General features: G+C 34.6%; 1 protein-coding gene across 2 annotated transcripts in view; it reads left to right on the top strand.

Annotated features, from left to right (window-relative positions):
* LRRC40 (leucine rich repeat containing 40) overlaps positions 1 to 11666 on the top strand; it is a 60437-nt gene extending 48771 nt beyond the window's left edge. Inside the window, exons 11-15 of one of the 2 annotated variants that reach the window (XM_040987266.1) lie at positions 305 to 412; positions 3491 to 3601; positions 6328 to 6405; positions 7973 to 8158; positions 10890 to 11666. In XM_040987266.1, the coding sequence (XP_040843200.1) occupies positions 305 to 412; positions 3491 to 3601; positions 6328 to 6405; positions 7973 to 8158; positions 10890 to 10995 (589 nt within the window). In that variant the 3' untranslated portion in view covers positions 10996 to 11666. Of the gene's footprint in view, positions 1 to 304; positions 413 to 3490; positions 3642 to 6327; positions 6406 to 7972; positions 8159 to 10889 lie in introns of those variants that run through there. The other variant, XM_040987267.1, reaches the window with a different exon arrangement.
* Positions 11667 to 12078: the final 412 nt, after the last annotated feature.

Below are 12078 nucleotides of genomic sequence, written 5' to 3'. Positions count from 1 at the left end.
AGGTAGAGGAATGGCCTATTCGTTTGCTGTGTGACTTTCAGGTTTCCTAGATTATGAAAATGTCTCTGGTTTTATTTGATTAGGTATATGAATGCCCGTATTTGGCCTATTGTTTATAATGCAATATGTTATCTGAATTTCTATAACGGATATTTTGTGATTTGATGAATTTTTATATTGTTTACAAGCCATCATAATCAACTACCTTGAAAAATTTTGTAAGTCCTTTTAAAAAATGAAAAGTAATAATTATTTCTTGCTGAAACTCAAAGGATTCATTTTTTTGAACAATCCTTCATTTTAGTGATAAACAGAAAAATCTAATTCCTGATGAAGTGTTTGATGCAGTAAAAAGCAACATCATCGTTTCTGTTAACTTCAGTAAGAATCAGCTATGTGAAATTCCGAAAAGGTAAGAATTGTTTATGATGCCATTTCTAGTAAAATGTGATGGTGATATTCATATGTAGCTGCAAGAAAAACAATTTATTATTTGTTAATTTGAAAGTAAACCTATTTTATTGCTAATTTTAAAGGAGTTACCAAAATGAAATTCTTTCATTTGTTAGAGGTATACAGATTTTGTAAACTGTTTATCTTTTATTTTTTAAACTATGTATAATTAGAATCATTAATAAAATGAAATTTTTTGTCTGTAAATAAAATATTGGGAGAAAAATGCTATGAAGTTATACAGTGCCAAGTTTATGTTTAATAATACAAATTTTAATTTAGAGATTTATGTCAAGGAATAGCCAAGCTACTGAATCTTTTCTACTAATAATATAGTAAAATTTATTGAAACCTGTTAATATTTTTCTACTAAAAAAGGGTCCTTGTAGTTTTTAGAAGTCTTATAGAACAATTGATTGGATATCAGCATGAGAACAATTGGATATTTTCAAAACAGAGATACTTTCAGACAAGGGATCCTTAGACAGGCTTAAGGGAACTAAACTCCTCAATGCCTCCTCCCTTATCCTATGTGACCCTCTGTATACGTAAGCCTGATGGCACTAATATTGGCCCCATGCACCAAGTCCATTGCTGGCAGACAGCCAGCAGTCATACTTTACATTTTACTTTGTGCCATACAGTCTTTGATATTTTAAATATGGAAAAGTTAGAGAAAATTACTTTTATGTTGGATTCTTCAAAAATGTTGTGTAGTAATAAACTACATACCCAAAGAAGGTTGATAGATGAACTTAACAGCTAAAATATTGAAAAGAAACTTGACCTGCAGAGTTGATAACTTGTACTGTATTGCAGATATATTGATTATGGCTTTTAACATGTTAAGTGGTTGCTTTTTATTTACTTACTTGTGAAATAGGGATTAAAAAATAGTAGTACATATTTATATGAATTAAATTAAAATGGCATAATTCACAGAAAGCATTTTGCAAGAAGATAATGCTTAGTACTTAAAATGTAAATGCTAATCATTTTAGTACTTAAAAGAAAAAAACAACTCATTTTCTTTCCTCTCTCTGTAACTATCCCTTTCAAGTAGATAAATTAGTTTTAAAAGGTGAGGGGGTGGTGGCCAGGGCAGGGAGGGGGACAGCATTGCAGCATTGGGCTTAAAACTTCCCTGACATTGGAATCCCACGTTGGCACCAGTTTTAGTCTTGGCTGCACCATTTCTAGTGTAGCTACCTGTTGATGTGCCTAGGAAATCAGTTGAGGGTGGCCCAAATGTCTCAGCCCCTGTACCTACACAGGAGACCCACATAAAGCTCCTGGTTTCTGGTTTTGGCCTGGCCCAGCCATGGACACTTCAGCCATGTGGGGACTGGACTAGCTTAGGAAGGATGTCTGTGTCTCTCTCCCTCTCCTCCTACTTCTCTCTGTAACTCTTTTAAGTGAACAGATTAAAATATATATATATATATATTGAGAAAATAGAATAGTTTTTAATTTGAAATGTTTAAAAATTTTAAAAAATCAGAGTTTGGGGCCCGGCGCGGTGGCACAGTGGTTAAGGTCCTCGCCTTGCATGCCCGGGATCCCATATAGATGCCGGTTCTAATCCTGGCAGTCCCGCTTCCCATCCAGCTCCCTGCCTGTGGCCTGGGAAAGCAGTTGAGGACGGCCCAAGGCTTTGGGACCCTGACCCGTGTGGGAGACCCAGAAGAGGCTCCTGGCTTCAGATTGGCTCAGCCCCAGCCATTGTGGCCGCCTGGGGAGTGAATCATCAAGTGGAAGATCTTCCTCTCTGTCTCTCCTCTCTGTATATCTGCCTTTCCAATAAAAATAAATCTTTAAAAAAAATTAAAACAAAAAGATCTTCCTCTCTATTTAAAAAAATCAGACTTTGTTCAGGAAATTTAAACCTTGAATAATAATTTTATGAAGGTTCATTGCAGCAAGGAGATGTAGCACATCTTCTGATTTTGCCTTGTTTAAAAAACTGAGCGAATAGTTTGATGCAATAGTTGAGCATTAAAACTGTCAGCTTAGGTTTGTTTTGCCCGGTCCTGAATCAAGCAAGTTACTGGGGGAGGGGCTGGAGCAGATTGAAGGATTCTTATTAGGTTATTATTTACTTATTTTATTCTACCCACCTGGTCCTTATGCAAAATAATATGCTATTCTATTACCAAATCCATTGTATCACATTTTCAGCAGCTTTGAAAGCCATAAAAAGGCAGTAAAGGTCACTGATTTGTGCTGTTAATTTCATAGCATGGCATGTTTTATCTTAAGTTGTAGCCTGTTTAGAATGATATTGTATGTAGTGTGTTGAATACCTTATCCGTTATAAATTTTCCCCTATCTGTGTATTCATTCTTTTGTCTTTTAGTATGATACACTAAAGATTGTTACGGTTTAATTTACATTTCTTGGTAAATGACATTAGTAACATAATTGAAAGTACTAAGCTTGATTAGGCTTACTCAGAAATGTTTAATACTTCCTGTCTAAGCCTAACTTAAACTGTTCAGTGGTGACACCTACCAGACTAGGAACTGATTTAGAATCATGATTAAATTTAGTACTGATATGTATTTTTTTAAATAGCAAGTTAAAGAAGTTGACACAGTACATTTAAGAACATTTTCAAGAACTCAAAAGCAGTTGTTATTACATTGTATAGTTTGTAGAAATTCCTGTTTTACAGGATATATGTCTAACAATTTATGATTAATGTGAAATAATATAAAATATAAAAATGTCCTGGATTTTATTTTTGTCTTTGTGCCATGACTGGCTAACGTCAAAATATATGAGCTTTACGTAAAACTTTAGCATCAATTTTAAGGTCAAATAGAAACTTTTACATAGACAATAGTAAGTCTGTATTTTTGTTTGTTTTTCAGAAGTTTATTTATATTAGTAATTCAACCAAATTCAAACATCTTATGAAAAAGGCTCAATTATCAGAAACAACATGGAACTTTTCCTTACTTAGGATCTGTTTATGATTTTGAAGTTCTGATTGTGAATTAAGTGCTAACACTTTTAAAAATCTTTCTTGTTTCAGGATTATTGAACTGAAAGACATGGTTACTGACGTCAACCTCAGTTTTAATAAGCTTTCCTCTATATCCTCGGAATTCTGTATGCTTCAGAAATTGACATTTTTAGATGTCAGGTATTTGTTGCTATTGTCACGGCCTGATTTTTTGAAAATTGTGATTTGTCTTTTACCTAACTTATGCCCTATAAGTTTTATTGTTGTGGTTAAGTATGAAAACTGGGTTTTAGATTAGTAACAGGATTTTAGAGGAAATTTAAGTATTAGCAGATATTTAATCAGGCATCTGCATAAGTGATTGTTAAAATAAGTAATAAGAAATACATTGATCTTTTCCTGAAATTAGATAGAATAAAACTGGCACAACCCTATGCTACACAGTAGCTTGCATGCTTCTCTTTAAACAACCTATTTGGTTTTAGAATACTGTATTAAATAGTTAAGACCAAGAATAAAGTAATTAGGAGTGGCAACAAAAATAAATGAAACCTGGACCCAGTGCAATAGCTTAGTGATTAAAGTCCTTGCCTTGGACACACTGGGATCCCATATGGGCGCCGGTTCTAATCCCAGCGACCCTGCTTTCCATCTTGTGCTCCCTGCTTGTGACCTGGGAAAGTAGTCTCGAGGATGGCCCAGGGCCTTTGTACCCTGCACCCACATGGGAGACCTAGAGGAGCTCCTGGCTCCTGGCTTCAGATTGGCTTGGCTCCAGCTGTTGTGGTCACTTGGGGAGTGAACCATCAGATCGTCCTCTCTGTGTCTCCTCCTCTGTATATCCGCTTTTCCAATAAAAATAAATAAACCTTTAAAAAAATAAATGAAACCATATTTAAGATTTTCAGAGGTAATAGAAAATCTAATTTAAGCATGTGTGATTTGAAGTAATGGACTCAGCAGTAGCACAGCTCCTTAAGAATCATAATATGTATGCTTCAGAGCAACTCAAGCGTTTATTGCTTGTGTTTCAACATTTTATTGTTAAACGACATCTCCACAGCATTTTCAGTAGGTGCATTTTTAGTATATTTAACATTTGAATAGTACACTTAAAAGTACTAACCTTGTTTAGCCTTGCTTATCGATATTTAAGTTTTCCTGTTTCAGTTTTTATATTGCTGAACCTTGCCAAACCTAGGAATTGAAATAATGTTTCTTGTAATCATGACTAGGTATAATGAAAATTTAATTGATAATATTATGATAAAAGATAATGTATTTAAAAACATTTAAAATGTTTATAAGCAGTTGATATGTAGTTTAATCAGAAAACCCCTTTGTTACAGGATGTATGAGACAATTGATTTTATAAATTCAAGTCATTAACTGAATTAAGTATGATGTTTATCCTGGTTTGCTGTTTCTTGATTGCTCCAACAGCAGTAAAATAATAAGATATCTTTCTGAGGATTTGTACTTGATGTAGATGCAGATTTTTTTGCTTGTACAATTAAGGCCAATTGATTGATCCTCCACTCCTAGTAGGTATGGAAGCGCTTCTATTTCCAGGTGGCAAGTATATTGATAAAACTGTAATACCACATTTTCATTCAATATCAGTAGAGCAGGTGACTGAATCCTAGTCTCTGTTTCTGCTATCTATTTCCTTTTGTTGCAGTTTGCAAACGCACGCACACACTTTTGTTTGTAAATGTATTTAAAGCTTTTACATTCAGTGATCAGCATGTGCTTTCATGCCTTGTAATAAGTAGGTCAAAAATTCTCTAGGAAAATAATAAAATGTTGAAATGTTAATACAGACAATAACTGAAAAAAAATCAGAGGAAAAAAGTAGGTTACTTATAGTCACTTGTATGTTAAGGATGACTTCTGAATCAGAAGGAATAGATTAGAGAAAATTACTCAGTTGTGATAAGTAGTCATCTAGTTGGAAATAATTTTCCCCACATACATTTTCTGTTACTAGTTTGTCGCCTCTTTAAAGAGTCACAAAGACAGCAGAGAGAGAAAGAGGGAGGATGAATGAAAGCCTCTCACCTGCTGGTTCACTCCCCAAATGGCCATAAAGATCAGGGCTGGGCTATGCCGAAGCCAGGAGCCTGGAACTCCATTTGGATTCCATTTCTAGGTACAGGGGCCCCACACTAGGGCCATTCTCCCTTGCCTTCCCAGACATAATATCAGGAAGCTGGGTCAAGATGTAGATCAGCCAGGACAGCATAGTACCATTGGGATCCAGATATCGCTGCAAGGCAGCCTAACTTGCTGCAGCAGAGTGCTGGCCCCAAATGCTTCTGCTTTCTTGTTTACATCCAGCATTGCTCCTAGACTTCCAAATTCAAACGAGAATTTGTTTGCTTAATGTTTCATTGTAAGTTCTAAAACATGCATATATATAGATAGTCTTGGAGTAAAATTTGAATTGCTTAGTACAGAGTAGTAATCTAATTTTTAAACATTGAATCTCGTTTCATTTTTGTGTATTTTTTCAATTGTTGGAGTAGATTTTCATGTCTGTGAAGGACATATATAGTGTACTAATAGGAAATTTATTTCACATAGTGTTTTAGATGAGATGTAGAGGATTTTGAACTGTAGGAAGTATTGCTGAATTGTTTAAAGGAGTTAGGGAATTAGTTACATTGTTTACCTTAAGTGTATTAAGTGTTATTTGCATAATTAGTTGCATATTAGCATTGGTATTTGATACACTCAACAAAATACTTGCGGTGATTGAATCAGAAATGGTAGGGACCCACTTCAGTAAGATTAGATCAAGTGTTGACACATTGGTATAAGTATCTTTATTTTTGTTCAATACCTTTAGTGGTTTTTTTAAATTTGTAAACCTTATCATTCAAATATTTTGGTTTCCAATTTAGGAACAATTTTTTAAATTCCTTGCCGGAAGAAATGGAGTCATTGATAAGACTACAAATAATCAATCTTTCCTTCAATAGGTAAGCAACTGAACAGACATTTCTAACCACTACATAGTGGAAAATAAGAGTCTTTGCTACCAGAAAAAAAATAATAAAAACCCAAATAAATTTGAAAAAGCTCTTTCTCTTTACTTTTTTTGTGTTTTCACTTTGAATTGACAGTGATGCTAGTTGTTTGGAGTTCTTAGTGTTGATATCTAGCAGGTTTGGTTTTTTTTGTTACTTTTTGCAGTTTTGAGAATTAAGTAGAATAATAGACTGTTACACAAGCAATTTGTTACATTTGAAGAATAAGACATAGCAAAGCATGAGTGCTATGATTACTTGGAAGTGAGGTAGCTTTGAGGACTAGTCTTGAAATACAGTCCTTTGAAAGGCATAGGAAGAGGGCATCCCAGTTAAAGCAGAAAGCATGTGGTAAGGCACAGAGATGTGAGGACATGATATGGTACAGTGTTCCATGGGCTGTAAAGTAAGGAAATAGAGGATAAAGGTGGATAGAGGATGAGGTGGACTTGTAAGCAGTAGATCTCAGGACTTTTTAGACTAAATAAGACTTAGATTTAACTACAGCACTATCAACTTGCTTGAGATAATTAAGTATAGCTAATATTTATGGAGAGTTTATTATTTGGTGGTGCTGTGCTAAATACTATACATGCATTGTCTCCTCTTTTTTATCTCCTCTTTTAAAAATCCCTGTTTGGTAGATTCTGTTATGTTTATTCAGAAAATTAAGGAGTTGATGTTAATTTGTCGAAACGTAAGATACTAAGGAGTCAGGATTTAGGTTCCTGGAAGTCTACTGCAAAAATTGAGCTCTCACTAACTCTTTTGTATTGCTTCCTGTAATTAAATTTAATTTGTGAATTCCCTTTAATAAACATATCAACAGCTAACATTTGTTGTAACCCACATAATGCCTTAAGATCTAAAAGCATACTGTCCTTATTTAAAAAAAAAGTATATATGCTTAGTACTGTACTGTTGTTATTTACAGATGAGAACTAATACATGGTGACATTAAAATAAGTACTACTTATTTATTGGTTTTCCCATTCCTCTGAAACATCATTGTTGCTTTGTGTTTCCATGTCACTGTTCTTAAGCTTATTTTATTTGTATATGACCAGATTTCACACATTTCACAGTGCACTTTAGAGACATGATGATACTTCACCCATTACCGTGTCTCCTGCCTGTATTCCCCTTTACCCCCTTTTTAAAAAATTTTTACAATGGCTTATTTTCATGTTGCTTATCAACCACAGGCTTAACACTCCATTGAGTAAAGATTTCAACAAATAACAAGTAGTATAAAATCTGCCTTTCAAATGAAAATAAATCTTAAAAAAATAAAAAAAATAGTACTACCTACACAAAGATAGGAAACGTTTTAACTTTGAATATGTAGAATTAATAATGAGTTAGATATCTGTCACTGAAGGTTTTTGATTTTCTGGAAAATAATGTAAAACTCACACAAAATTCAAGTAAACATTACTTTGTGATATCAAACTGAAAATCATTGTTTCAAGGGAAGATTTTGATCTCTGGAGATACCTATGTTTTCTCCTTACTATAGGTTCAAAACTTTTCCTGAAGTGCTATATCGTATCCCTGCACTGGAAACAATTCTTATTAGTAATAATCAGGTTGGGTCTCTGGATCCTCACAAAATGAAGACAATGGAACATCTGACTACATTGGACCTTCAAAATAATGACCTTCTACAGATCCCACCAGAGCTTGGTAATTGTGTGAACTTAAGGTAACTGTAATCCTATTGAGTTTTTTAAATTATTTGATGTTTTTTTTTCAAAGAATATTACAGGAAATTGATTTATATGCCTGTTAAAAATAACAGTTAAGTCAGAATTTTATCTGTTTATAAAATTTTACCAGATATATTTCTAAATTTTGTTTATATATTTGTGTCTCATATGTATATATACATAAAATAATAGATTGCTTTTGGTGGTGACTTTTATCATCACTTTACATATTCAGAACCCAAAAGTTAAAATGCCGTTGTAAGTGGAAATAACTTGCTTTATAAAAAAGATTTTTCACAATTTGTTAATAGCCTACCATCATTCTGCCCCAAGTGGGCAATGGCTTTTCTGTTTACATTCACTGTTCCCTTTGCCTTGGATGGCTTTGCCCTGCTTTCATTGATAGTTAACCCAGAGACCACTTTTTTTTAAGATTTGTTTTTATTGAAACAACAAAGTTACAGAGAATAGAAAGATCTTCCATCCGTTGGTTTGCTCCCCAGTTAACTGCAGTGGCTGGAGCTGAGCCAATTTGAGCCAGGAGCCAGGAGCTTCTTCCGGGTCTCCCACGTGGGTGCAGGGTCCCAAGGCTTTGGGCCGTCCTCTACTGCTTATCCAGGACAAGCAGGGAGCTGGATGGGAAGCGGGGCTGCTGGGACATGAACCAGTGCCCGTATGAAATCCTGGTTCATACAAGGTGAGAACTTTAGCTATTAGGTTACCACACTGGGCCCTATATACTTCTTTTAAAAGCTTTTCTTATTCTCCAGACAGAATTAGCTCTCTACTCTGATTTTCCATCATGCTTTGTTTAGACTCATTTATCTACTTTTGGTCTTTCTTTTGGAAAGAAGAAAAAAAAATCCTAAGTACCCAGAACATGGTAAATGCTTGTTAAGGGAATATAAAGAGTCATTGATATCAATGGAAAGCCATTTTTTATCAAAATATGTCAAATTTAATTTAACTGCTGAAAACCGTTATTAGAGATTTGACATGTTGTGTTTTGTGGAGATAGCACTGCCCTCTATCCTGGTACTTCATATTAGTAAATTGTAAATTAAAAGAGACAACTGTAGTTGATCCACATTATTTGTGGTAGTTGTTGTGTATAAAGTCACTCTGAGTACCAAATTAGTGAATGCGGAACCATTGCTCCTGAAGGAAGTAGGGCTGTCACATTTTCATCAAAGAATACATGATTTCATTTTATTGTGTTTATCAATAAAGATACCTTACTTTTTATTGTTGTTGGTCATTAACATTGAGATCATTTAGAAAAACACAATAATTCATGCCTGAATGAGGCTTACTTAACACAGGTGTGTTTTCCATGAGGACTGTTTGTGCTTAGGAAAACTAGACAGCACATCAGCCTCACTCCTGGAATGCTGGTTTAAGCTGAGATCACCAACAACAGTAGGAAAACTTAAAAAATAATGTGCCACTAAATGACCATAACAAGGCACTCACTTATGGTGTAAGAGCTGAAACAAAAAGGGCAAGGAGGGCCTGGTGCGATGGCTAAATGGCTAAATCCTCACTTTGCAAGCACCGGGATCCCATACGGGCACTGGTTCGTGTCCCACATGCTCCACTTCCCATCCAGCTCCCTGCTTGAGTGGCCTGGGAAAGCAGCAGAGGACGGCCCAAAACCTTGGGACCCTGCACTCATGTGGGAGGCCCAGAAGGAAGCTTTTGGCTTCTGGCTTCAGATTGGCTCAGCTCCAGCCATTGCAGCCATTTGCGGAGTGAACCAAATGTCTGTTTCTTGTGGTAAAATCTGATCTACCTTTCTAGCTAATGTGAACAGGTCCTTTTTTATTTTTAGTGCTCTCTTGCATTCTCTCTCTGCCTTTCCAATACAAATAGAAAGTGTAATTTAAAAAATAAAAAAAGGCCAAGTGTCACTGTGTGTGTCCTTGACTAGAAAAGTACCTTCTGATACCTCTTTTTTTGCTGCTGTTTATAAATCTGTAAATGACCTAGGAAATACCACATAGTGATTCAGAGACTAGAATATATTTTAGTGGGTAGTTAAATTCACATGTAAGAAATATACTAAGATTGATATTCCACTGTAGTTAACTCCTTTTTAAAAAACAGTAAAATTTCGGAAGAATTCCAAAGAAATAGAACTGTTTGAAGGTACAGTTTAGATCCACTTTGTAATAGGATGTGTATTTCTCTTTTGTTTACATAAAATTTAAGCTGTTTAAATAAACCCTTAAATCTAAAATTGAACTTTATTTTATAACATGAAAATAACCTTATAAATAAATGTATGTCTAGTCAAGCAATGGAAGAAAACAGCCATGTTAGTGTTTGGGTAAAGATGGAGGGGTTGTTGCAACTGTTACTTGAGGAATGTGTAAAATTTGATCTCTATATTAATTTTTAAAAATTGAAAGTTTGATAAATGGATTACAATATAACCCTTGACATGGATACTTATTGCTTGTCTAAATTTGTCTTCAACTATAAAATAGGAATATTAATTGTACTTAAATTATTGGATTAAGTTTGCCAGTGAATATAAATTGCTTCATGTGGTACCTTTCACGTAATAAGCATTCACTGTTTGTTATTATAGTTGCAATTTCAGCTGTGTAAATGTTCAGATTAAAAAAAATTTTTTTAAATTATTGACAAAATTGCAAATGAAATCAGATGAAAAATTTTATTAATGAAAGATGTTTGCATTCTCAATTTTTGTTTTTCATTTAGAACACTACTACTAGATGGGAATCCATTCCGTGTTCCTCGGGCAGCCATATTAATGAAGGGAACAGCTGCTGTACTGGAATATCTGAGAGACCGAATTCCTACTTAAATTAGAGTTGTTTTATGATCCTGATCATATTAATTGTCAGAAGGTATAACATTTTGTTTTATTATTCTAAAGGTGATTGCTGTAACTGAATTTAGTTTCCCAGTCTCGGCTAGGTGTTGGGATAACAGGCCTGAGCCATATTTACTGCCACTAGGTATTTTTATCTAACAAAACAACTGTTTGACATTTTAAGATGTTGTATACACTTATAAATGTGATAATAAGCACATACTTGTTTAATGTTCATTCGTTGCTTTTGAATGTTTTGCACAGGGATACTCCTAATCATTTTCATTCCTTTACAACAATAAGAGACACTTTTTCAGAAATGAACTTTTATTTAATCTGGTTAAATATTTTTATAGCAAAGCATTTTTGTAAACAGGGTTTTTTCTGCATTTCCTTTTTTATTCCATATAACATGACTAATTGACTTGAATGTGTCTAGTTTCTACCTTTGTATTCAGCATAATGAACCTAGCTGAATTTTGTCGAATATTGTTCTTTAGCATTTAGAAAAAGTTGAGACTTTTTCCTGCCTATATTAAGACTTTGGTGATGTGGTTATTCTCAGTGTATGTTTAAATTTTACATTCACTATTTTGTTTTTGTCTTCAGTTGAAATTTTCTACCTTTCAAAGATGTCTTTTTCCTATGTTTATGAGACATTTTCCAAGCTGTTTTTTAAATTTAATTTGATTTTTTTTTTTAAAAAAAGATTTATTTTTATTGGTAAGGCAGATTTACAGAGAAACAGACAGAAAGATCTTCCCTCTGCTGATTTCATTCCTCAAGTGGCCGTAACAGCTGGTGGCGAGCTAATCCGAAGCCAGGAGCCTGGAGCCTTTTCTGGGTCTCCCACACAGGTGCAGGGACCCAAGCCTTTGGACCGTCCTTTACTGCTTTCCCAGGGCCACACAAGCAAGGAGCAGTATGGAAAGTGGGGCAGATGGGTAACGAACCTGCATCAATATGGGAGCCTGGCCCACGTAAGGCAAGGACTTCAGCTACTAGGCTACCATGCAGAGCCCCCAGCTCTCTTAATACTACTCACAGAAATACTACTCAAGAAAAGATTTGAAG

This window comes from Ochotona curzoniae, unplaced genomic scaffold, assembly GCF_017591425.1.
Source record: "Ochotona curzoniae isolate NIBS_2020 unplaced genomic scaffold, NIBS_Ocur_1.0 contig_4612, whole genome shotgun sequence".
Lineage (NCBI taxonomy): Eukaryota > Metazoa > Chordata > Mammalia > Lagomorpha > Ochotonidae > Ochotona > Ochotona curzoniae.
The sequence above is the reverse complement of the archived record's forward strand: the minus strand, read 5'-3'. Positions and strand labels throughout refer to the sequence as shown.